Source organism: Aedes aegypti, unplaced genomic scaffold, assembly GCF_002204515.2.
Source record: "Aedes aegypti strain LVP_AGWG unplaced genomic scaffold, AaegL5.0 Primary Assembly AGWG_AaegL5_hic_scaff_1552_PBJ_arrow, whole genome shotgun sequence".
Lineage (NCBI taxonomy): Eukaryota > Metazoa > Arthropoda > Insecta > Diptera > Culicidae > Aedes > Aedes aegypti.
This window is the reverse complement of record NW_018735002.1, coordinates 38,863-62,715: the sequence shown is the minus strand read 5'-3', so window position 1 is coordinate 62,715 and position 23,853 is coordinate 38,863. Positions and strand designations below refer to the sequence as shown.

The 23,853-nt window shown below is 41.2% G+C and overlaps 1 protein-coding gene across 1 annotated transcript in view; it reads left to right on the top strand.

The window, feature by feature from the left end:
- The first annotated feature begins 12,843 nt into the window (after positions 1–12,843).
- The window catches only part of LOC110680524 (protein YIPF5 homolog), a 23,785-nt gene continuing 12,775 nt past the window's right edge, over positions 12,844–23,853 (top strand). The window contains exons 1-2 of the mRNA XM_021856321.1: positions 12,844–12,953; positions 13,019–13,142. Of these exons, the coding sequence (XP_021712013.1) occupies positions 13,052–13,142 (91 nt within the window). The 5' untranslated portion in view covers positions 12,844–12,953; positions 13,019–13,051. The remainder of the gene's footprint in view (positions 12,954–13,018; positions 13,143–23,853) is intronic.

Sequence of the window (23,853 nt, the reverse complement as noted above, 5' to 3'; positions counted from 1 at the left end):
GATCCGAGCTTCAACAGAGTACTGACTGCCTGTACGAAATTAATACAAGTGATCAGTGACTTGCACCCATTCCAGCATCAACTGCTTATGCATTCAGTCCAAATACACATATATTTGCGTTAAGCCGGGTCAGGGTTGCCACTAGATTTTTGGAAATGTCTGGCGAGTTCAAAATAAAAAGTCTTGCAAAGTCTGGCAGATACCATTGTGCAGGTATACTACTAGACTCAATTTCGACGGTAACAAAAAAATATACAACATAGAAAAAAAATCTAAATTCACATCAGCACTAAAACATGGCTTTTTCTAAATGTTTAAGTCTGTATTGGAAAACATTCTAGTATTTCAGCCATGGATTTATCAAAAAGTTCTTTATGTTTATTTACATTCTGGCACATAGATTCTTATGATTGTACAAAATTAAAGTCAAAACAATGAATCCTGAAGAAGAAAGTTTCACCATGCTGTTTTCATAACTCTATATCAAATTTATAAATGAGAATTGCACTCTAGTAGAGTTGATCTGGACACAGTTTAAACTACTACCGTCAGTTTTTCAATGAACAGAAGAGTCTAAATGCTAAAATACCATTGCATAATAATCAAAGTCACTAGGGTAACTTCTCTACTACCATCGTCATTTATCTACCACAAAACAAATTTTATTCACGATGACTTTTTTGTTTTTCAATAGTTTAGCAGTTCTAAACAATCTCTTTGTTTTTGAAATGGTATCGATATGGGCTCTGCAAAAAATCAATCCCTCTCTTTCACTCTTCCATGAAATTAGTAAACAACAAGGCCAGTAAACGTCAAAATCCCATACAAAATCAAAACAGTGCAGAGCCCCATTGAATCATTGGTTACTTGGTTTAAAAATATTCCCCGTACAAAACTCCTTTGGCCATCATTTTGTTTTTACTTAATTTATAAAAAATACATGGGCAAAACAATGTCAGGTTTAAAGGAGATTCTCTTAAAAAAAATCATTTAGATTGGTTGAGTTATCAAGAAAACTATAAATTACAAAATGATGTTTTTCGAAGGTTTCAAGATCTCTTTACGATCAGGGTGGAACCAAACCCATGAATACTCAATACTCAAAACGATCACCGATTTCCTTTACTCTACACTACAGGCGCTCATCAAACTATTATTCTGAAAAGCGAATTTACCAATCATAAGAAAAAAATTCTAAATCTGCGTAATTAAAGTAAGTATGGCTACCCGTCGGTCTGTAAAGTCTGGCTGAATTTGAAAAAGTCTTGCAAAACAAGTAGTTTGTATTTTTGTCTTTTCCTCGATTAAAAGTCTTGCAGTGCCAGATTAATCTGGCATAATTGGCAACCCTGAGCCGGGTCTACTTCATGATCTCGACTATTATACACTGAGGCAAAAATACTTAGGTGTTCCATAAATCAAGACTTATGAACCAGCCAAATTATGGTTTCATTGCACGCTTAAAAATTTCGAAAATGGATCATAAGTTTCATAAGTGAGAGCTTTGAATTCTTTAACAACAATTACTTGAAATATTTATCATTGCAATCGCAGATAGAAGAACTACTCAGCTTTCGATGTTGGCTACAAGTTGATCGAAAGTAGATCACATGTTATCGAAACATGTCAATTTTTGTGTACGCCTGAATCAAAGGCGAACAACATTATCGATTGATAGTTCGATTGAGTTATTATCATTGCGTTAATTACCGAATTTCATTGATTGACTTATGAAATTCATTACTGAAATTCTTCACCAAAATCATAAGTAAAACTTACAAATTTCAACAATAATCGTTGTGGCGCCAAATCATAATATTTCCTTAAGAAACTATTAAGTTTTTTTGCCTCAGTGTATGTATGCCTTGTTCATACATCGCAAGTGTTGGTGCTATTTTGATATTGAGTCATAGGTTCCCAATTATTTCGGATACACGACCCACCAGGAAAAATCGTGAATCGTTCGCTATTCCATGACGTAAGACATTACATTACTTATTTCTTCTTCAACAGGCTATTGATATCAATGATGTTTATAATAACTAGTGGTCCCGGCAAACTTCGTCTTCCATCAAGTAGGCTGTTGATAAACGCTTTTGATCGTCCCATACAAAATGACAGTTTCGTTTGTGCTCGTTTTTTCAACTTTCCCGGTGAATATCCTGGGATTTTTAAACACACAAACACGTCGGAACCCCTGACGAACAAAACTGAGAAAGAATCATTAAAATCGTTTACCCGTTCGTAAGCCATTTCGTGACATACAAACACCATTCCATTTTTTATTTATATAGATAGATAGATTGACAATAATACACATGCTACAATAAAAAAAATATTTAAAAATCAGAACACATCAAATTTATCTTAAAACATCACGGACAAACCAGGATGGTAAACCCAAACAAATTTTAGTTATTTTCAAACTATTACTATTTTGGTGTTTTTATATCGACAGAACATTGAAATTCTACAAAAGTTTATTAGAAACAAACAAAAATTTTGATGTTTTCGCTAGTGATTGGTTTTTCTGAGATGCCTTCATATGTCAAATCTACCTAGAAGATACATTATCACAAATTTTGTGAAATTTACTGAAGAATGACAATAGGTATTCATAAAGTGCATTATAGAGCCCGTAATATTTACCGCATAACTATGTTCATTTTTTTTCGCAGATCCATTATTAGTATCCAACAAGTGCTAGGTTGCAACATTTAGGGAGCCAACTTGATTTAAAACTAATAGCATCATCGGAAGTGACTTTCTTATTACTTCATGTAATGTATTGTTATATTACAATATACTGTATTGTATTTCCAATGTTTTTAATGGTACTGTTACAATACGTTAAATTGTTTTTGTATTGTATTTTTTATTTGGGCTTCTAGTATTTTTGTGAACGTACACTACCCGTCATAAATACGGACTCACTAAAATAAGTATTGCAACACTCAGCTGAATATTGAATCACCACCGAAAAGTTTAGCATCACCTCAAAACAGGTAAATTCACATTGCTATATCTCAAGATCCTTACGACTTGCAAAGAAGCGATCTTCAGCAAAGTTGTTCAGGGGATCAAGGACATCCGGAAGGCGAATAGTTTAGTTCGCGATTTTGCCGCTAGGCGGCGGTAGTAACCATGTAAAATTGAGCATTTTAAACTTGTTCTAGCTTGTGATCCACAAGAGATAGAAAGTGTTCGGGTCTTCGGCAAAGTTGCTCAGAAGGTCAAGGACATCCGGAAGACAAGCAGTTTGGTTCGCGATTTTGCCGTTAGGTGGCGCTAGTGAGCATTTAAAAATGAGCATTTTAAACTAGTTCTAGCTTATGATTCACAAGAGATAGAAAGTTCGGGTCTTCGGCAAAGTTGTTCAGAAGGTCAGAGACATCCGGAAGACAAGCAGTTTGGTTCGCGATGTTGCCGCTAGGTGGCGGTAGTGAGCATGTAAAATTGAGCATTTTAAATTAGCTCTAGCTTGTGATCCACAAGAGATAGAAAGTTCGGGTTTCGGCAAAGTTGTTCAGAAGGTCAAGGACATCCAGACAAGGATTCAGAATTGATTCACTTCATATTCAAGTGATTCAGTTCGCTCCATATCCAAGTGATTCTTACCTGATTCACTCATATACGACTGTTTCAGGTTTGATTCACTTAATGTTTAAATGATTTCAAGTGGTTCATGCTTGATTCACTTTATATACATGAGTTCCAGGTCTGATTTATTTCATATTAAAGAGATTTAGGATTATTACAGTGATTTTTGTTTGATTCACTTCATATCCAAGTGATTCATGTCGGACTCGCTCCATATTCAAGTGATTCAGGTTTGATTCGCTTTATATTCAAGTGCTGCAGGTCTGAATCACTTCATATTCACCTACGAATTACTTGATATTCAAGTTGTTCAGGTTTGATTCATCTAGAATTAGGTGCATTTTCCACTTTTTCAGATATAACTCATGCTCATGCTGGTTAGGGCTGATTCAATTCATTTTCAATTGATTCATGCTTGAATCACTTTATGTACGTGTTTCAACTTTGATTAGTTCAATATCCAAGTGATTGATGTTTGATTTTTGAAGTAAATTGAAGGCATTCAGGTCTCATTCACTTTATATTCAAGTGTTTCAGATTTAATTAGCTCCATATCTTTATCTTTATCTTATTTGTTTAATCCAACTGACTCTCATTAGTCTTATTGAATGTCTTGAAACTGTAAGGTACAAACGTTTCATTCCGACACTATTTCAGTAACAAAAACAATACAAATCACAAATTAAAAAATCATTAACAAATTAACAAACAGGGATTCATCATCGCACATATTTAGCTCATTAAGGTCTCCATGTATCATTGTTCCTCTTGACAAATTCTCTAAATTTAACATACTTCGGCCAAGTTGATGAATCTAATGCACGAGCTTTGAATTTTCGATCGAGAACTACCTTAAACGACAGATAATCGAGCGCCCTACGACCATTCCAGTTCGATGTCAGTTTAACGATGTCGATCGATCAATTTAAGATGTTCAAAGAGAACGAGCAACATCCGATGAACGCCCGATTCGGTGACACTCACCTCTATATTCGACAGAAACAACGAGAAGTCGGTATCGTCCGTTGAGCACCATGATCTAGATTATCATCACCATTCACATGATCTGTATTAGAACACATGCATCCGATCCGTCCAAATGTGCGTTAAATGATTTCGGTGTTGAGTGACATGGTTTCAAAACTGCATGATACCTGCTACCGTGCTTTTCAACGTCATCACCTCCTGCTCAATCGTATTCGATACAACCGTTTCAGCATTTTTAGAATGGAGTTGAAGGTTGCCTCTCATCTGTTGGAACCTTAGCATGAATTGGTCACACATCCAGATTACATTGCCGGAGATGATTTGCAAAACATCCTCAGTCAGATCAACACATACTGCATGGAAAAAACATGCACACTCTCCTTCGCAGACGGTGAAAATCGGTGCTCAAATCAACTCTCCCAGAGCATTTTCGACAAATTTTGTCGTTCGCCATAGCTTGATTCGAAACTGGCACTGCGATCTGCTATTGTGGGATCGAAATAAAATAGTGTTTTTCGGCGTAAACAGATACGGATTATAGCTTCCAGATAATGTAGTTGCCGTTTTCCTTCGATACGCACAGCACACAAACACTCAGTGACCCATGTCCAACTCAATTCATATTCAAGTGTTTCAGGTGAGATTCACTTCATGCCCTTGACTTTCTGAACAACTTTGCTGAAGACGCAAAATTTCGATTAAATCTGGATTGAACTGGAAGACTCGAACTTTCTTTCTCTTGTGGATTGAAAGAAAGAACTAGTTTGAAATACTTAATTTTGCATGCTCACTAGCGCCACCTAGCGGCAAAATCTCGAACCAAACCTGCTTGTCTTCCGGATGTCCTTGGCCTTCTGAACAACTTTGCCGAAGACTCGAACTTTCTATCTCTTGTGGATCACAAGCTAGAACTTAGAATTTTACATGCTCACTACCGCCATCTAGCGGCAAAATCGCGAACTTAACTATTTGTCTTCCGGATGTCCTTGATCTTCTGAACAACTTTGCCGAAGACCCGAACTTTCTATCTCTTGTGAATCACAAGCTAGAACTAGTTTAAAATGCTAAATTTTACATGCTCTCTACCGCCACCTAGTGGCAAAATCGTGAACTGAGCTATATGCCTTCCGGATGTCCTTGATCCCCTGAACAACTTTGCTGAAGATCGCTTCTTTGCAAGTCGTAAGGATTTCGAGATATAGCAATGTGAATTTACCTGTTTTGAGGTGATGCTAACTTTTCAGGGTGATTCAATATTCAACTGAGTGTTGCAATACTTATTTTAGTGAGTCCGTATTTATGACGGGTAGTGTAAATGTTTTCCGATACATTGGGTAAGCTGATCATAATTTCCGCTCAGGGGTGAGATTTACTGCTTTTTTTTATTTTCAGGAATAGTAGATTCGCTAGTGAGCAATACTCCAGGGTCTGAACCCTGGTAATAGACTTCATGGAGCTCCCGTGTTTCCTATTTGTGTTTCTGAGATGTTCCTTCATAGGGGTGATCGGGGCAATATGGGTCGCCTAAGGAAAACGTCAAGGAATCCATAGAAAAACAGCGAAAACGATGATTCAAATGCAAGTGACTTGAACTGTAGAATGTTGTCCTTTATGTTATGTCGATAATTAACGTTAACATCTACTTGAAATTTATTGCGAAGCGATTTTGAAAACCATGTTGTTTTGCTTGTTCGTCAACCATATGGGGCATAATGAGCCACCCAACGGGGCAGTATGAGCCACATCATTAAATCGTATAATTTTTATTTAAAACAATATAGAGAAGAGCTGGTGATAAACAACACAATATTAAAAAATAAATTTTAAAAGGTTTTGCTTGAAATTATTAATTTTAGAGTCCTGTTTTTGATAGATATATAACACGTAGTAAATATACCACATAATTCTAGTATTAAATTGCGACACTTGATGAAACCTATTTTCTAGCAAAGTGTTCCAATTGTTATGGTGCACCAATATGACTATTGAGTAAGAAAGTGAAGGCAATTCATTTTTATGTTTTAAACACCATTTGGTTTGCTTAAATCTAGGTGGCTCATTTTGCCCGGCCCTTTCACTTTTTTATAATACTGTATTAAAAAAAAAGTTTATGAACAAATCTAATTTCGCACACGGATTGTTCAGTATTATCCAGCTTTTTACGAGCGCTAATGGCTGCCGCCAACAGGCTCGCTTTCTGGTAGGAATTAGTCGATTTGACGTTTGGCTTCGGTCCGCTCAATATAAAACGACCCAAGCTAAACGTCAAATCGACCAATCCTTACCAGAAAGCGAGCCTGTTTGCGGCAGCCATTAGCGCTTTTAAAAAGCAGGATAAGTACACTCAGGTAAATGGACTATCGATAAAGAACCCCTTATGAAAATTCGCCACAAGGAATCGAGTTGAAATTCATAAATTTACCTTATAGAACCAACATTTGGAAACAAAAATAGTTTTCGCGGCAACCTGGAATCGAACCAAGAACTTTGCGATCGATAGGCCCTGCTTACACCACGCGCCCATTGACGCCTTAAAATGGAGTGATGCTAAAACGATACATAAAGCGTTCATATTGCAATAATCGTTCCGTCTTTCATAAGGCAAAATGTATGAATTTCGATATTTCAGTTCGCTGCGTGTAGTTTCAATGGATTTATAAATTTTACCAAAATAATAAATACAATAAATTGTCTTATTGGCCTAATTAAAAACTGTCAAACTTATAAGCTTTTCATAACAAAAAACAAAATTATACATTTTTGTAAATATTTCGAGTTTTGAAACAAATATCTTACGGTTTATATTATGATGACTATTTGAAGCATCCTCTGGCAGATCATGATGACACTAGACATTAAAACACTGTTTTCGAGGTCAAATCCAGAGTGGCTCATATTACCCCGTATGTTCATATTGCCCCATTGCCCCTATGTCAAATCTACCTCGAAGATACATCTGTGAAATTTACTGAAGATGACAATAGGTATTTATAAAGTGCATTATAGAGCCCGTAATATCTGACCGCATAACTATGTTCATTTATGTTTCGCAGATCCATTACACAGCGTAGCAAAAATTACATTTTGCGTGTCTCAAGGATTAAATTATGTGTCTCTAGAAGATTTGAGGTCGCTGAATCTGATGCCGTTTTCAGAAATGTCCCTGCACGTCACAATTTTTCGCTACAGGGCGCCAAAGTTGTATAAAATAGTGGGTTTAATTGATGTTTACATGAGATTTTTAAGTATTATTTTCATTTTTTTTTGTGATCTAATCCATCAAGCATGCAAATAGGTCTTAAAATTTCATTTCAGATATTATTTGGTTGAAATTGCACGATAAAATTTAAATTGAATCGTTTTTTTTTTTCCAATATGCTTGCAATCTCCAGAGTCTATGAATGGAGAGTAGCACGATGACTGAAACCTAGTCTACCTATCGAACCGTCAAATCGTCTACCTATGGAGCTAAATAAACAAACACGTTTTAGGGCGAGAGGAGTATCGTTTTCGTGCCAAAAAAAAGATTGTTTCAATGCTACAGTTTAAGTTGCGGTGTAATATTGATGATGTAACGAAATAATTTGTGGCCAATAATTGGTGAATAAAAGCCCTTTAGGGTTGTAATGTAACGTTAATGTAAGTAATCTCCTTCCATCAGTGAAAATATATAAATCCGTTTCGATAGTTGAAATGCAACTGAAATTTAATATACTATACAAAATTAGTTAGTTTGAAAAACTATCTAATAGTTATTCAACCCAGACTTACGCTTACAGATGCGGATATTTTCGGTCAATTCCTAGTGGGGTGGCAAACGGCAAAAAGAAATTCACTGTTTTTACAGTTTGCTCGTCACGCGGAAACCAAAAAAGATCAAATTCTAAGTTCATGGTGTTTATCGTAGGGGAATTCGGGTAAAACCGACACCCTAAGCATATTGATAAAATTTATGTTACTTTCGCTTGTTAACGAACTAAAATTGTTGTAGAATCACATATTGGTTATAAATTTATCAATCCTTGCGATCACTGGATGATATAGTGATTTAAATCAAAATGATATTTCATCATTTTTAGGTGAAACGATTGAGAGTGCGGATAGATCGACACCCTGTTGGGGTAAAACCGACACATGCACTTAAGCAGAATTTATACGTTGTGAACATCACCATCACATGGCATATTAAAAATAATGCTTTAAACATGACTTTCGAATTTTATAACACCTTCCTCTAAAAGATTGAACACAATATACGATTATACACATATCAATGAGGAGAGGCCAAATATTCACTAAATATATGTGAAAATTTCAAATGTCCTATATGCTAAGATTATAAAGTTGGGGTGAATACACGAGGATATGATAAATTTGTGTTCATGGAATGTTTACGAAGATGAAGTTGTGGCGAATGATTGGTTTTAAAAATAAATACTATTTTATTTTAACAAGACAGAAAACTGTAATTCAGTTTAGTTATTAAAAAATGTCGAACCTCGTGGTTTGTAAATAAACAATAAGATTAATTTATGTGAAAACATTTCAAATTCTATTAATTCTTCAAATGCAAATGAGAAAAATTTCTTCATGTTTTATCCAATAAGTTTAAACGTCAAACATAGAAATTTTTTTTGTGATACTTAATGATAGCTTGTGGCAAGTCATATAGTGTCATATTTTACATGTTAATAAGTTCGCCATCCATGAACTTCACTGAAATTCGAAAATAAAGACTCACATAACTACAGAGGGACGTTTTCCGACAAGAGAGATTCCCTAAAGTTAGATTTTGAAACAAAGAAGGTGTCGATTTTACCCCAAATGAAAAGTGTCGATCTTACCCTGATTGGACATTTATTTTTCAATAGCGTTTTCAGCTGTCGAAAAACCAAAAATTAATTCTTCTACAACCAAAACAACAAAATTTTGGTTGTTTCCAATAAACTTTTGTAGAATTTCAAATGTTCTGTTGATAAAAAAACAACCAAAATAAAAGTTTGTTTCAACCAATCGAAAAGACTAAAAGAAACTAAGATTTTGTTTGTGCAATAATCAACAATAAAGGCTTAAGCCTGATTCGCTGCTGACAAGTAATTTCTCGGCCTATCTTGGTGCATGGGAAATTTCTGCAAGGAAATCGATCAAGAATGCGCTTTTTTTCTGATCGCAGTACGCAGTTGAAAAAGAACTGTTACTTCAAATGAGAGTCGCTGTAGAAAATTTCTGCAAGGAATCGGCGAGAAATTTTCTTGAGCGATTCCTTTTCAGTAGCAAATCAGGCTTCACAAATTTCATACGCTGAAGGGAGTGGGTGGGTGTCTCTCGGATGTTACAACCCATACAAAATTTGTGGAACTCTCATACAAAAACCGTTACAAGGGGTGGATGGGTGTCCAAAATGGCAAACTTTGGCGTTATGAAATTTGTGAATGAACCCTAATTGAAAATAACTAATATTTCTGGAGCTCGATGTGAAAAGGTCGTAAGTAACAAAAGTAAAAAATCGCGTTTATTTCACCATTTGGTAGATTCTATTCAGCTTATCATGCTGGTAAAGTATCATATCGATATCATATTTCTTCTAAAATAAAAAAAATAAATTGACACTTTGACGTAATTAACAAAAATTAGGAATAGTAAAAATTTGTTCATTCGTCCTATTGCGCATAAGGTCCAATGTAGCAAAAACACCAAAATTAAAAAAAACGCGTATTCGACCTTTTTTCTTTCATCTTGGGTTTACAAAAATCCCCCCATAATCAAAACCTGCTAGCTAACACAGTTAACCATTTACTGGAGCTCGATTTGAAAAGGTCGAATGTGGACATTTGACTATCTGAGATAACTCTCCATGAAGTTTCTCAAACAAAATTCAATTCCTATTTCAAGCAATAGCTCAAATGTGTTCAATATACGTATTAAGACACAAAATGAAATCCCCTTCAATAAACTATCGAACAAAACCATGAAAATACACTCAATTTATTGATTTATGATCATAAAAAGCTTTCCGTCGATATAACATTGTTGTTGTCATTCGACTATCGATTACGACCTAACGCTAGTCACCGCGGCACTTCGAACGGGTACGTTCAGACGTTTGACATCTGAAATGTCCATACGTCAAAGTACGATCGGACTGATTGGTGTCCAGTGAAGTACATACGACCCACCGTTGTAAACAAAAATAGAGAATTTCAAAGAATTTCTGAAGTTTTCTGCATGAAGGTATGTATTTCGTGAAGTTGGCAAACGATTTATGCGATCAGCGATGTTGCTCAGAGCAAATCCCCATCTGCGCTGAATGTCTACTGTAGAAAAAAGGCAACGGAAGCGATTATGGATGGGTTTGTCGGATGGATAATGGATTCATTGTATATGTTATATCGTTGCAGGAACATTCATAAGGCATCATTAGTACTTCTGCAGTAATGCTAAAGGCCGAAAATTAAACCAAAGTTGAACGAAGAGTGCAAATTGTCACGGAGTGGATCTTTAAACCTTTCCCTAAGGTCTTCCAAACAATCGGAAACGCTGTAACTTGATTTCCTAGGAAACGATACAGCACCAAGTGTTGCTCTGCTGTTTGCCAACATCTCAGTATAAATTTTATTTGCAACGATATAACATATACAATGAATCCATTATCCATCCGACAAACCCATCCATAATCGCTTCCGTTGCATTTTTTCTACAGTAGACATTCAGCGCAGATGGGGATTTGCTCTGAGCAACATCGCTGATCGCATACCCAAGTAGCACACATGTTATAATTGAGGCAGAATAACTCTTATATGACCAGATCTGGTTATATAAGAGTTATTCTGCCTCAATTATAACATGTGTGCTACTAGGGTACATCGTTTGCCAACTTCACGAAATACATACCTTCATGCAGAAAACTTCAGAAATTCTTTGAAATTCTCTATTTTTGTTTACAACGGTGGGTCGTATGTACTTCACTGGACACCAATCAGTCCGATCGTACTTTGACGTATGGACATTTTCAGATGTCAAAGGTCTGAACGTACCCGTTCGAAGTGCAGCGGTGACTAGCGTTAGGTCGTATCGATTAGGTCGAATGAGCAACAAACAATGTTATATCGACGGAAAGCTTTTTTATGATCATAAATCAATAAATTGAGTGTATTTTCATGGTTTTGTTCGATAGTTTATTGAGGGGATTCATTTTGTGTCTGTAATACGTATATTGAAACATTGAGCTATTTGCTTGAAATAGGAATTGAATTTTGTTTGAGAAACTTCATGGAGAGTTATCTCAGATAGTCAAAAATGTCACATTCGACCTTTTCAAATCGAGCTCCAGATTTGTTTGGGTTTACTCTGGGTACTGCGAACAGAACCCTCTTTTATTTTCAAGCAAATCTTGAAATATGTTTCTTGTGACGAATTGTGTTTGTAGTATTCGTCCCTCAACGTCATTCAAAGTTCTCTCCTCTCAAGATTTTGCTCTCCGATCTCTCTCTGGAAGCTTGAATGTGTTCAAACACCCATGACTTTCTCAAAGTTTTTTATATATGGACTCGATCGAACCATTATGAAATATGGATTAAGTTCATATGAAAATCTCCGGGAAGTTGATAAATTGTCTATGCTATTCTATTTTAACCCATCGGTTAACTTGTTGATTACATACGATGCTCGGTTAATGGTTGCCGAAGAAAGAACAAGAAGGATCATGTGAGTTGCTATCGTTTGCCGACGGATTTTATTCACCGCTCAAAGTGGCTCAAATTTTATGATAATAACTAGACAAAAACGAAGATCCTGAATGAGAGTTTATCCTCTTTTGTTCAGAGTAATGAAACCACTGAACATGAATCTTTGAAGAATTACGCAAATTAAAATTCGACATCCGGTTGACATTATGGTTGTTTGATGTCAAACGTGATAAACATGAATTATAAAGACAAATCCATATAAGAATCATAAATGTAAGAAAAATCGATTTTTAACTATACTTGTAAAATATGAAAAAAATAAATAAAAACTTTTTTGGTCTTTAATTTTGATTGAATGCAATACTCCTTGACTCTCCTTAGTAATTCATACGAAGTAAACATAACCTCAATTTCAAATGTTTGGCTCCGGCAATCAGGCTCCCGTTTGACAGGCATATCGAGTCTGTCCGCAGCACCCAGGGTTTACTGTTCATTTTTCTCCGAGATAAATATAAAAAAACAAGTGTGCGTTTTATCTCAGTGCAGGGTTTGTAACACCCCTACATTGAGAGCATTACAAAGTCTGATTTGCATTCGTCATCAGCTGTTGACAGCTGACAACTCACGCAGCGAAAAGAAAACGAATTCCGATTTTGACCAACAAAAATTCGGCTAATCTTGGTAAGAAACAATTTTTATTCTTTTAATATATGATTATTTTGATTATCAAAATTCTAAATTGTCAGCGGTGCCAATCTATTAACTAGCGATATCCTGTGATGGCCGGATACAGTGAAGAACAATTCTGGGCAAACCAAAACAATCAATCGACGGCATACGATGGATTTGGAGATCAGTCGCCGAATTTCGGTAAGGCGAACTCATACAGTGACTTAATTTAATATTCGTACCGGGTACTGTTTTCATATCGAATCAGTAAACTAAATCTGAACTACTGAACAAACGAATGCATTTCCACATTATTTAACAATGCTACGATTAAGAGAAGATCTTGTTCTATCTTCCAGTGGTGATAGTTTTTTTTTCATCTTGGTCCATTCACTTGCTTAAATAGGGCAGGATCCGTCATTGACTTCAGTATTTTCAAAAGCAGTTTTTTGTGCAAAATCAAGAAAAAATTAAAGGAAATGTGTTCACTGTATTCTGTTCTCCAACCGAAACACGTTTTCATCCAATAATTTTTAATTTTGAACAAAAAAAACTGGTTTTCAAGTTTTGATGATGACGATGATTAAGATGACGAAGCGTTGAACGTTAAAAACACAGCTAACACTCGGTTAGGGGCTTTTGGAGCGAGATCATAAGTTATGCGAGAAATGATACATTAAATTTAAAAATACTCTATCAAATTATAAAGTCATATAGGTGTCTTCTATTATTTGACAATCATAAACTTTTTCAATCTACTCGCATAATAATGAAAAAGTATTGAATTTGAGTCTAAAATTGGCCCAATTTTATATTCCTACACATGTCAACACTGAAACATGAAACTATTGAAAACTAAATGTTAATGCTCTATTTGATTGCCAACTCTTTTATTAGCTGACTTTAGGGCAAGTGCGCCTCCCTGCTTTTATAAAAACGGCAATAACAAGTTGTAAAATGATGATTTTTTCAGCAAGAATTGTTCATTTACCCAACTAGGCTCGCCGAGTTGGATAAATACAACGAACGCTGAAAAAAGCAACGAGTTGCATACAACATGTTTTGCTATTTAGAAAAAATGTCGTTTTAGCTGGACTATTTCAAGAAGCACTGATTCTGTTTTATAGGAAAAGTAGGCCGTTCTATCGTTCATCTCCAATGCACCAGAGTCTATGAATGGAGAGTTGCGCGAAGAGACTTCTTTGAATGGTTGTTCTTCGTCTTCGAAAACAGCCCCTATATGTTTTGCTGGTCTGCTCGATAGGTAGACGGTTTGACAGTTCGATAGGTAGATTTGGTTCCACTCTTCGCGTGTTTGAGCGGTGCCGAATTCATTAGTTTCCATGGTCACATACAGGGGGTTGTCAAAATAACTGAGACAGGCAAAAATTGTGCCAACTTTGGAATGCTGTAACTTTGACAAAAATTGACCGATTTCAATTCTTTAAGAAGTAATGGACGGGTCAACTAATCTAGTTTTGAGGTGCATCCATGGAGATGAACTATGACCACCGGATACCGGTGATAATCTGGATTTCCGGAAGCATGTCTTATGCAGTAAAATTATGACGTGTTTTTAGCAAAGGTCTCGGCTAAAAAAACAAAATTTTACTACCCATGAAGATAGAAGATCAAATTCTGAAGCGATTGGTCGCCAAGTATTAAGATCGGTCCAGAAACAACCAACATATGGCCATTTACCCGGAATCGGTGCCGGTAGTGGATCAAACGAATTGGGATCAAACAATTTATTCACTCAAAATATGTCGCGCAATATTGTTTTCTCAATAGCTTGTCGTAAAATTGAAAATGAGTCTTGTACAGATTTGGCCACTCATGGCACCGCCAAGTGCCCCGGGGGAACTTTGCATAGGGGATGTTCCCGAGATGATTTGTCGGTATAGAGTTGCGAACCCCTGTTCGATTTCTTTTAGCAAATAACAACACCCGAGGGTTTTGTTTCAAGTGTAGCTTTAGCTGTAATTTTATTTTGATGTTAATTTTAGGATAATTAGTTGAGTGTAATGTACTTACAAAAATCGGTTTGCATGGGTATAACGCACTTTCTAAACGTATTATAAACGCTGACACGCGGGATCTGCATGTACATATACAATTTTTAGGTTAAGGTACATTCAATACGTTTTAGTGTCAACTTACAATTCGTGTACGTTTATAGATTATATCGGGAATGATAATTCAACTTTTAGATTTAAGTTTTAACTAGCTGTAAGTACAAATTTTAATTTAGTATAAGAAACAATTCAGTTTTAATTCGACCTACACTTCACTACGTGTTGGTTCCTTAGTTCGGTGGTACAAACAATAAGAATGACGATACAGGTCGTCACAATGCCCTATTCGTTTTACCCATACAGTCTTTCTGACGGATTACTTGACAGTTCGCTCAGGCTGTCATTGGAGTGTGACAGGAAGTGCTGCCAGTATCAACATCCTCTCCCCCGTAACACTGGCCACCAGGTCCAGTTTTACTCTCTTCATCAACCTCTAGTACTGCCAGCCTAGCCACAGGCCTACGCACAAGCCCCCTCGCAGTTTGAACAATGGCTTGCCGAACTCTCCCATCCGCCCCTTGAATCACTTGAACTACTCGGCCTCTAGTCCACTCATTCCTATTTCCTTCGCCAACTACCACCACCAGCTGTCCATCGGCTATGTTACGCGCTTCGCCACACCACTTAGGTCGCTTCGTCAACGTAGGCAAATACTCCCTTGTCCATCTTCTCCAAAATACATCCAGCTGTTGTTGAACTTGGTGCCACGATGAACGGAGCGCCTCCGACGAACTAGTTGCTTCAACTGCAGGTTGACGGACGCCGCTTGAGTTGCCCAGCAAAAAATGGTTCGGAGTAAGTGCCTCACTCTCCTCCGACGTCAGTGGCAGATACGTTAATGGACGGCAGTTCACAATTGCTTCAGCTTCTACCATGAATGTTTCCAACGCCTCGTCGTCCAGCTTGCGGTTATTGTTGTACGCAGTCTCTACGGCAGTTTTGATGGAACGTACCATCCGCTCCCATGCTTCGCCCATGTGCGGAGTACCAGGTGGGTTAAACACCCATTTGGTTGCTGTTCCAGTGAACGTAACGGCCAACTGCTCCTCCTGCTCCTTCAGCAATCTAGCGGCTCCCAGAAAGTTGGTGCCGTTATCCGAATATATTTCGGCTGGGGCCCCTCTGCGACAGATGAAGCGGCGAATGCATTTGACGCACGAATCAGTTGTTAGGCTATGAGCCACTTCTACGTGCACCGCTCGTATTGTCAAACACGTAAACACGGCTATCCAGCGTTTTGCGCTACTTCTCCCAATCTTCACCATCAGCGGACCAAAAAAATCTAAGCCGGTATAGGTGAATGGTCTTACAAAGGACGCCATTCTCGCTAATGGTAAAGGCGCCATGCGAGGAATCTGTGGTGAGCTCTTGTAGATTCGACACCATTGACACGCCTTGGCTGCACTATTGACGGCCATCCTGAGCCTTGGGATGTAGTATGATTGCCGCATCTCGTTCACCACAGTTTCGGTGTTTCCGTGCAGAAATTTACGATGGTAGTTTTGTCCAGCAGCAGCATCGATAAACTTGTGTTTCCTTGGGAGGATTACTGGGAACTTCGTTTCCTTGTCCACATTCGGAGCCGCTTTGATTCTACTATCGACGCGAAGAATGTCTTGTTCGTCTAGAATTGGGCACTAATTGATAAAGAGCACTGCTTTTACCCAATGGTATACGTTCCGCTATCGGCTTCGACTGATTATGCTTCAGGACCGTCATCTCATCTGGAAAACACTGCCACTGCAGTCTCTCGAATAAGTAGGTTTTTTGGCACTTTGAAGTTCTTCAGATGATAGTGGGCCAACGAATCTCTCACACTGTACGATCTTTTGCTTTAGGTTTCCCACGAAACGGTATACGTCAGTTCGATCGCTGCCGTCGTCAGACACAGTCGAAGGCAAATGTGCGCTCAGCACTACGGTATTTTTTTTGTTATCGGCTTGTGCTGTATAGGATTTTTTCGTTGCTCGGTTATTCATTGTTGCCGTTTGCCGGTGCTATAGAATATTATCTGCTCATCGACATGGGTGATGTGATGATAAAGAACACTGTCCAATTTCGTTTCCCGTTGGGAAGCCCACGACCATCATGGACTGAAATCGCCAATTTCATCAAACAATTGGATACGGACGTGGCATTGATGGAGACAACTTACAAAACAGCACATGATCGTTCGTTGTTTATTAAATTTGCAACAAAGGAAGCTATGACGGACTCGTTATTAAAAAACACGGAACCACGATCATTCGTTTATACTAGCGGAGTATCTGTAGAGGTGCGTATGGCGATGGCGGGAGAAAGTATGCGATATGTACGTGTATTTGATTTACCGCCAGAGCTGCCTGACGATAAACTTGAAGGAGTTCTTAGAGAATTCGGAAGAATAGAGCGCGTGGTACGAGAGAAATTCCCTCCGAATTTGGGTCTCGACCATATGTTCACTGGAGTGCGGGGAGTATACATGGACGTCAAAAAGGATATCCCACCTTCCATAGATATTGCGGGCAGGAAGCGAAAATTTTCTATGACGGACTAAGGGACACTTGCTTTTTGTGTCAAACTGTTGGGCATCGGAAGAACTCCTGTCCTCAGCGGAAATCTCGTGATAGAAAACAGGAAGAGAGCAAACAGGAAAAGACAGGAAATGGGTCATACGCCGCAGTCGTTTCCGGAAACCAAGCGATGCCGACAGAGACGATACCGACGGACGACATTATCGAAGTTCTCGATGAGGAGTTCCTTGATCAGCCCACGGAAACGGAAGAAGTGGAACTTAACGACTCTCATACGTACGAACATACTTCGGAGAAGGAAACGCAGCAGCAGGAAAGCATGGAGAAATTGAAAGTGGTTGCCATTGCCATCAAGGAAGCTTTTGAGAACAAAACAGCTAGTATGCGGCGAGCTCAATTTGCGAACTCGAATTCCAGTTCTGGTTCCCAACCAAAGAAGAAATCTTCTCGTAGGTCTTAGAGTAGAATTCCATTGAAAACGTATAAAATTCTGTTGTCAACATGATTTTCGGCTCCGTAGAGTTTATTATTAAACAATTGAGCCTTGCAAATAAACGATTTAGAAAAAAAAAAAAAAGAAACGGTATACGTAAGCGGTAGCCCGGATTGCTTTAGTTAATCGGGGAAAAGCGCTCTAGTTGTACGAGACGTTGTGGAATACTTGCTGCTTTGTGAGAGTAACAGGGACGTAGTTCTTCTTCGGTTGATGGCTTGTTCACTTTTTGTTTCGGCCAATCCGGTTCCGACAATCCAAGAAACGCATGGACCTTTAAACCAAATGGAGATTCGCAGGTTAAGTCAGGGCCCATTTCCCCATTTGTTGCGATGTCAGCCGGGTTCTGCTTGGTAGGAACCCAACGCCAATTTTCCACATCGGTGATCGTCAGCAATTCTCCCACTCTGCATGCGACGAATTGGTTTATAGCGGCGATGATCAGCCCGCAGCCAGCAAAGGACGGTTGCTGAATCGCTCCAAAACACCTTTCTTGAAATGCGTACGGTATGGTTTTCTTCGATGAACTGCGACAGACGAGCACCTAAAACTGCAGCCAGTAACTCCAAGCGGGGGATTGATTGCGTTTTTAGAGGTGCAACCTTAGTTTTCGCTGCGACGAGCGCGCATTCGGTGATTCCATCAGCGTTCGAAGTACGGAAATACCCGATCGCACAATACGCAGATTCGCTTGGCATCTACGAATATGTGGAGTTGTAGATCTTGGTATCGCTGTTTGGTAGCACCTGAGAAATAACACCGAGGAATTTTGAGACTGCGAACCTCTTGAAATAGCCTTGTCCAGTTCTTCCACCTTTGATGCAGTTCTTCGCTCACCTTTTCATCCCACTGTAATTCCTTCTCTCCAGACTTCTTGTAGAAGAATCTTCCCGTGTACTACAAAGAGACTCAGTAGGCCCAGCGGATCGAACAGCGACATCAAACATTTAAGCATCTGCCTTTTTGTAGGATGTTCGTCAGCCCCTGATCAGATCACTGATTTCCTGTTTCATCTCGGTGGAGAAACTGAAAACGTCTTCCTGCGTCAACCATAAGAGTCCGGAGTACCCGCTCATAATCATTTTGTTTGTCCGCTGCGAAACTCTTATCTTCTCCGGGGTTTCCTTCCCCTAAAGCGGTCAAGACATCGCTGCTATTCGATAGCCAGTTTCTTAGCTCAAAACCGCCTTCCTTGTGGATGAAACGCATTTCCTGTGACACCTTGATCGCCTCTTCCGCGGACTCGTAGCTCTCTAGGGAGTCGTCCACGTAATGGTTGTCCACGATGCCTTCGCTGCTCGAGGGTATAGTCCTTGGAACTCCTTGGCGTTTCTGTTCTTGATATATTGAGCAGACGCCGGGGAGCATGTAGAGCCAAACGTGGCAACATCCATGAGGTACACATCTGGTGTTTGGGAAGGATCGTTGCCGCCAAAGAAATCGCTGGGAGTGGCGATCTTCTTTGCGAATTAGAATTGGTGGAACATCTCCTTTATATCAGAGGAGACGCCCACGTTAAACTGCCGGAATCGTACAGCACTCCGGGAAGGGAAATCAGCTGATCTGGACCTTTCAGCAGTACAGAATTGAGGGAGATTCCGTTTACGGCCGCCCTAGCATCCCAGATCATACGAACCTTGCCTGGCTTCCGGGGATTGATAACTGCTCCCAACGGTAGGTACCAAACGCGTCGCATGTCGGCGTTGGCCAACTCGTCCTCTGTGGCACGATGCGCGTAGCCTTTTATCTGGTAATCCTCCAGTTGTTGCTGTAGAGTCAGTTTGAGTTCAGGATTGCGACTCATTCGTTTTTCTAGACACTGAAGCCGTCGGAGAGCCATTCCATAGCTATCAGGTAGCTCAACATGGTCGAATTTCCAGAGCAGACCTGTTTCAAAGCGACTCCCGATTCGAACCGTTGTATCGCTAATATCCGTAGAGCACGCTTATCAATCTCCGACAAGAGAGCACTGGAGGGTTGCACGCCAGCATCTTCGGTCGCGAAGAAGTCCTTAACCAGATTGTGGAGAGTTTGATCAGTAGAACAGCCGCAGGCATGGTAGTTGACTGATAGCTTTTGACCATCGTTTGCTGCACCGCCATAAATACACCAGCCTAATCTGGTTTTAGCAGCGATAGGCTCGCGCCGAAGTCCTTCTCGTACTCTCAACGGAACCATCAAATCCAAGTTGTTGATTCCAATTAATAGCTTCGGAATCGCCTTAGTGTAGCTCTTCACTGGAAGTCCTTTGAGATGTGCAAACTGCGTTGAAAGATGCTCGTACGAAAGCGATTGAATGGGCAGCGATAACTCCTTAACTGTCTGTACTTCATCTAACTTGTACTGCCTAACCTTCAGTCGATGAAACGACCAGCGACATTTGCTTCGAACCATTTTCTGTGCGTGTCACATTTGCCGTCCACAACAAACACAGAGGCATCGTTACACCGTCAACACCTAGTTCTTTGACCAGGCTATCCTCGATGAGCGTTAAAGATGATCCGTCATCGAGGAACGCGAAAGTGTCCACTGTTCCTCTGGGACCATGCAAGGTCACTGGTACTATTCGGAAGAGCAGCGACTGTTTGGGCAGGCGATGCGTAAGGTTCTCAGCGTTTTTCACTGATGGCTGCGCCTGCGAATCCGTGTTACTCCGCGTCGAATGAAGAAGTGGATGATGGCGGTATTCGCAGCCGTTTGTTCCACAATTGCTGTTTTTTCTGCAGCTTCTTCGGCCATGCGAGCTCAAACAATTCCGGCAAAGTTTGTTTAACTGGACACACTTCCAACGGCCATCCACAGAAAGGGATTTAAAATTTCGGCAATCCTGGATACGATGACCAACGTTTTTGCACGCAGGACACTCCTTCACTTCCTCTCGAACTGTAGATGGCTTTGTTGGCCGTGTAGTTCCGGCGTCCAGAATAGAACTACGGACAACCCGTTCCGGTGGTAAGAGTCCACCAAACGGGGTAACCCCAATTCAAGGTGTGATGCGAAAAACCGTGCTGAGGAATGAATGGTCGAAGGGGTGAAAAAGATGTTCGGCCATTAACGGAGCCTGTGGGGCACCTGGGCACCCCTCACAGTATTTTGTCCCTTACCGCGTTAATGCAGGGCTCTGGCGTGGTGGACCTCTTTTCCCGTGCTACTCGTGGGATTCAAAAATGAGTACAATATCTAATCAAAACAACAGTAGTAGTGCAGGTAGTAGCAGTAGTAGGGAAGCGAACCCCTTCGCAAGAAGTGGGCTAGCTAGATCTCCGTTGAGGAGAGTAGTAGCAGGAGGAGGCAGCAGTGTACGTAGTGCCAGTGCTGGAACCCATATTTCATCCCCGGCTAACGCATCGGGTGAAGTTATGGATGGAGCGTGGTTGATGAGGGCCATCAATAAAAGTAGAGATGGGCTCTCTGCGATGGAAGTGGCTGCACAGCAGCTCGACTCCATAATTGACTTTGCGTCCTCGAAGTCTAACATCAGCAAGGACCTCAAGCAGGCCTTGCTTAGACTTCGTAAGTCAATGTTGGCGGCCAAGCAGAACCATGTTGAACCCATGGTGACTGTGGCTGCGGCAGAATCCGTGGAACTGAAGGTGCCGAAGTCTACCCAGACGGAACCCTTCGTTTTCGCGGGCAGCCCCAAAAGCGTGGAAGCGAATGCTTACAGCAAGCAATCGCAGAAGCGCGCGAGGCAGCCGTCAGGGGAGGAGCTACCCGGCGGCGCTCGTAAGGCCAGGCGGATACTGACCCCGAAAACCGGCAGAAGTGCCGGAAAATCGGACCCCAGCCAGGCGTCCCGGAAAGCCGAGAAGGGTGGGCCCGAAAAGGCTGGCCCCTCACGGAGTGATGGGAACAGGGGGTTGCGACCTTTGAGAGGTCCTCCATCACCACAGGTCAGGGCGGAGCAGGGGGGGGACGCCCCCTGGACAACCGTAGTGAGGAAGAAGAAGAAGAAGAAACAGGAGAATCAGGAGCGCAGGGATACCAGACCTAAGAAAGGTAGGAGGGTAGGTGCCAAGCGCGAAAAGGGTGATGCGATCATCATCAAGACGGAAGAGTCCAAGTACTCGGAAGTCCTGAAGGCGATGCGCAGTGACGCGAAGCTTGCGGATCTAGGAGCCGACGTACGCAGTGTAAGACGCACTCGTACAGGTGAAATGATCCTCGAGCTCAAGCGCGACAAGGAGCGCAAGGGCGCCGCCTACAAAAGTTTGGCGGAAGAGGTCCTTGGCGCTGGTGTTGAAGTGAGGGCTCTGACGCAGTCAGTGACTCTGAAGGTGATGAACCTTGACGAGATCACTAACGCAGAAGAGCTCGTCACGGCACTGCGGCAACAGTGCGAAGTGCAGGTGCCCACCACCGCCGTTCAGCTACGGAAAGGTCCGGCAGGTACTCAGGTGGCCTTAGTACACCTACCTGTGGCAGACGCAAATAAGTCCGCTAAGGTAGGTAAGATCAAGGTTGGTTGGTCAGTATGTTCACTGAACATACATGAGCAACCAGTGATCTGCTTTAGGTGCAGGGAACCTGGACACAAGTCCTGGGGCTGTAAAGGCCCTGATAGGACCAAGTTGTGCAGGCGTTGTGGTGAGGAAGGTCATAAGGCACTAGGCTGCAAGAACCCTCCCAAGTGCTTGATTTGTTCCGGCAAGTCCGTGAACAACAATCACCCAACGGGAGGCTCAAGGTGCCCGACCTTCAAACGAGCCATCAACGAAAAATCACAGTGCAGGTAACGCAGCTGAACCTGAACCACTGTGACGCAGCTCAGCAACTGCTGTACCAGTCAGTTGCTGAGTGGGGGACGGACATCGCCATCATATCGGACCCATACCGAGTACCCGCCGGCAACGGCAACTGGGTCGTGGATGGATCCGGAAAAATGGCGGCGATATGGACAACGGGTAAATACCCTGTCCAGCAGTTGGTGTCTACTACCTACGAGGGCTTCGTGATCGCCAAAGTAAACGGGGTCCTCTTCTGTAGCTGCTATGCGCCTCCGAGTTGGTCGACCGAGCGGTTCACGCAGATGCTGGACTGTATGACGACCGCGCTGACAGGGCGAAGGCCAGTTGTAATAGCGGGTGACTTCAATGCCTGGGCCGTGGAATGGGAAGCCGTAACACGAACCAGCGAGGTCAAATCCTGCTAGAGGCACTGGCCGTGCTAGATGTCGATCTGGCTAATGTTGGTGCCAAAAGTACCTTCAGCCGTAACGGAGCGGAGTCGATTATCGACGTTACTTTTTGTAGTCCTGGTCTAACGAGTAGTTCGAACTGGAGGGTAGACGATGGCTACACTCACAGCGACCACCTGGCGGTTCGCTACAGTATCGACTACAACAACAGCAGGCAGCGGGTTGAGGAAGCGGCTAGGTCAAGGCCAAGCCCTCGTAGGTGGAAGACATCGTACTTCAATGATGAAGTACTTAGGGAGGCGCTCCGCCGTGAGCGTAACCTACTCGGCCTAAGCGGGGACGAACTGGTAGCGGTGCTTACGCGTGCATGCGATGCGACCATGCCTAGAAAAGTCCACCCTAGGAATGGGAGACCACCGACATACTGGTGGACTCAAGCTATTGCGAACCTGCGCCGTGCCTGCCTACGGGCCAGGAGACGGATGCAGCGAGCACGTACCGAGCAGGAGCGTGAAGAACGACGGGCGGTGTTCACCGCTGCCAAAGTCGCGCTGAAGTCTGAGATAAGGGCAAGCAAAAAGGCCTGCTTCGAGGGACTCTGTCAGAGTGCCAACGCGAGCCCGTGGGGTGATGCCTACAGGATCGTAATGGCGAAGACAAGAGGTGCAATTGCTCCTACGGAGCAGTCTCCACA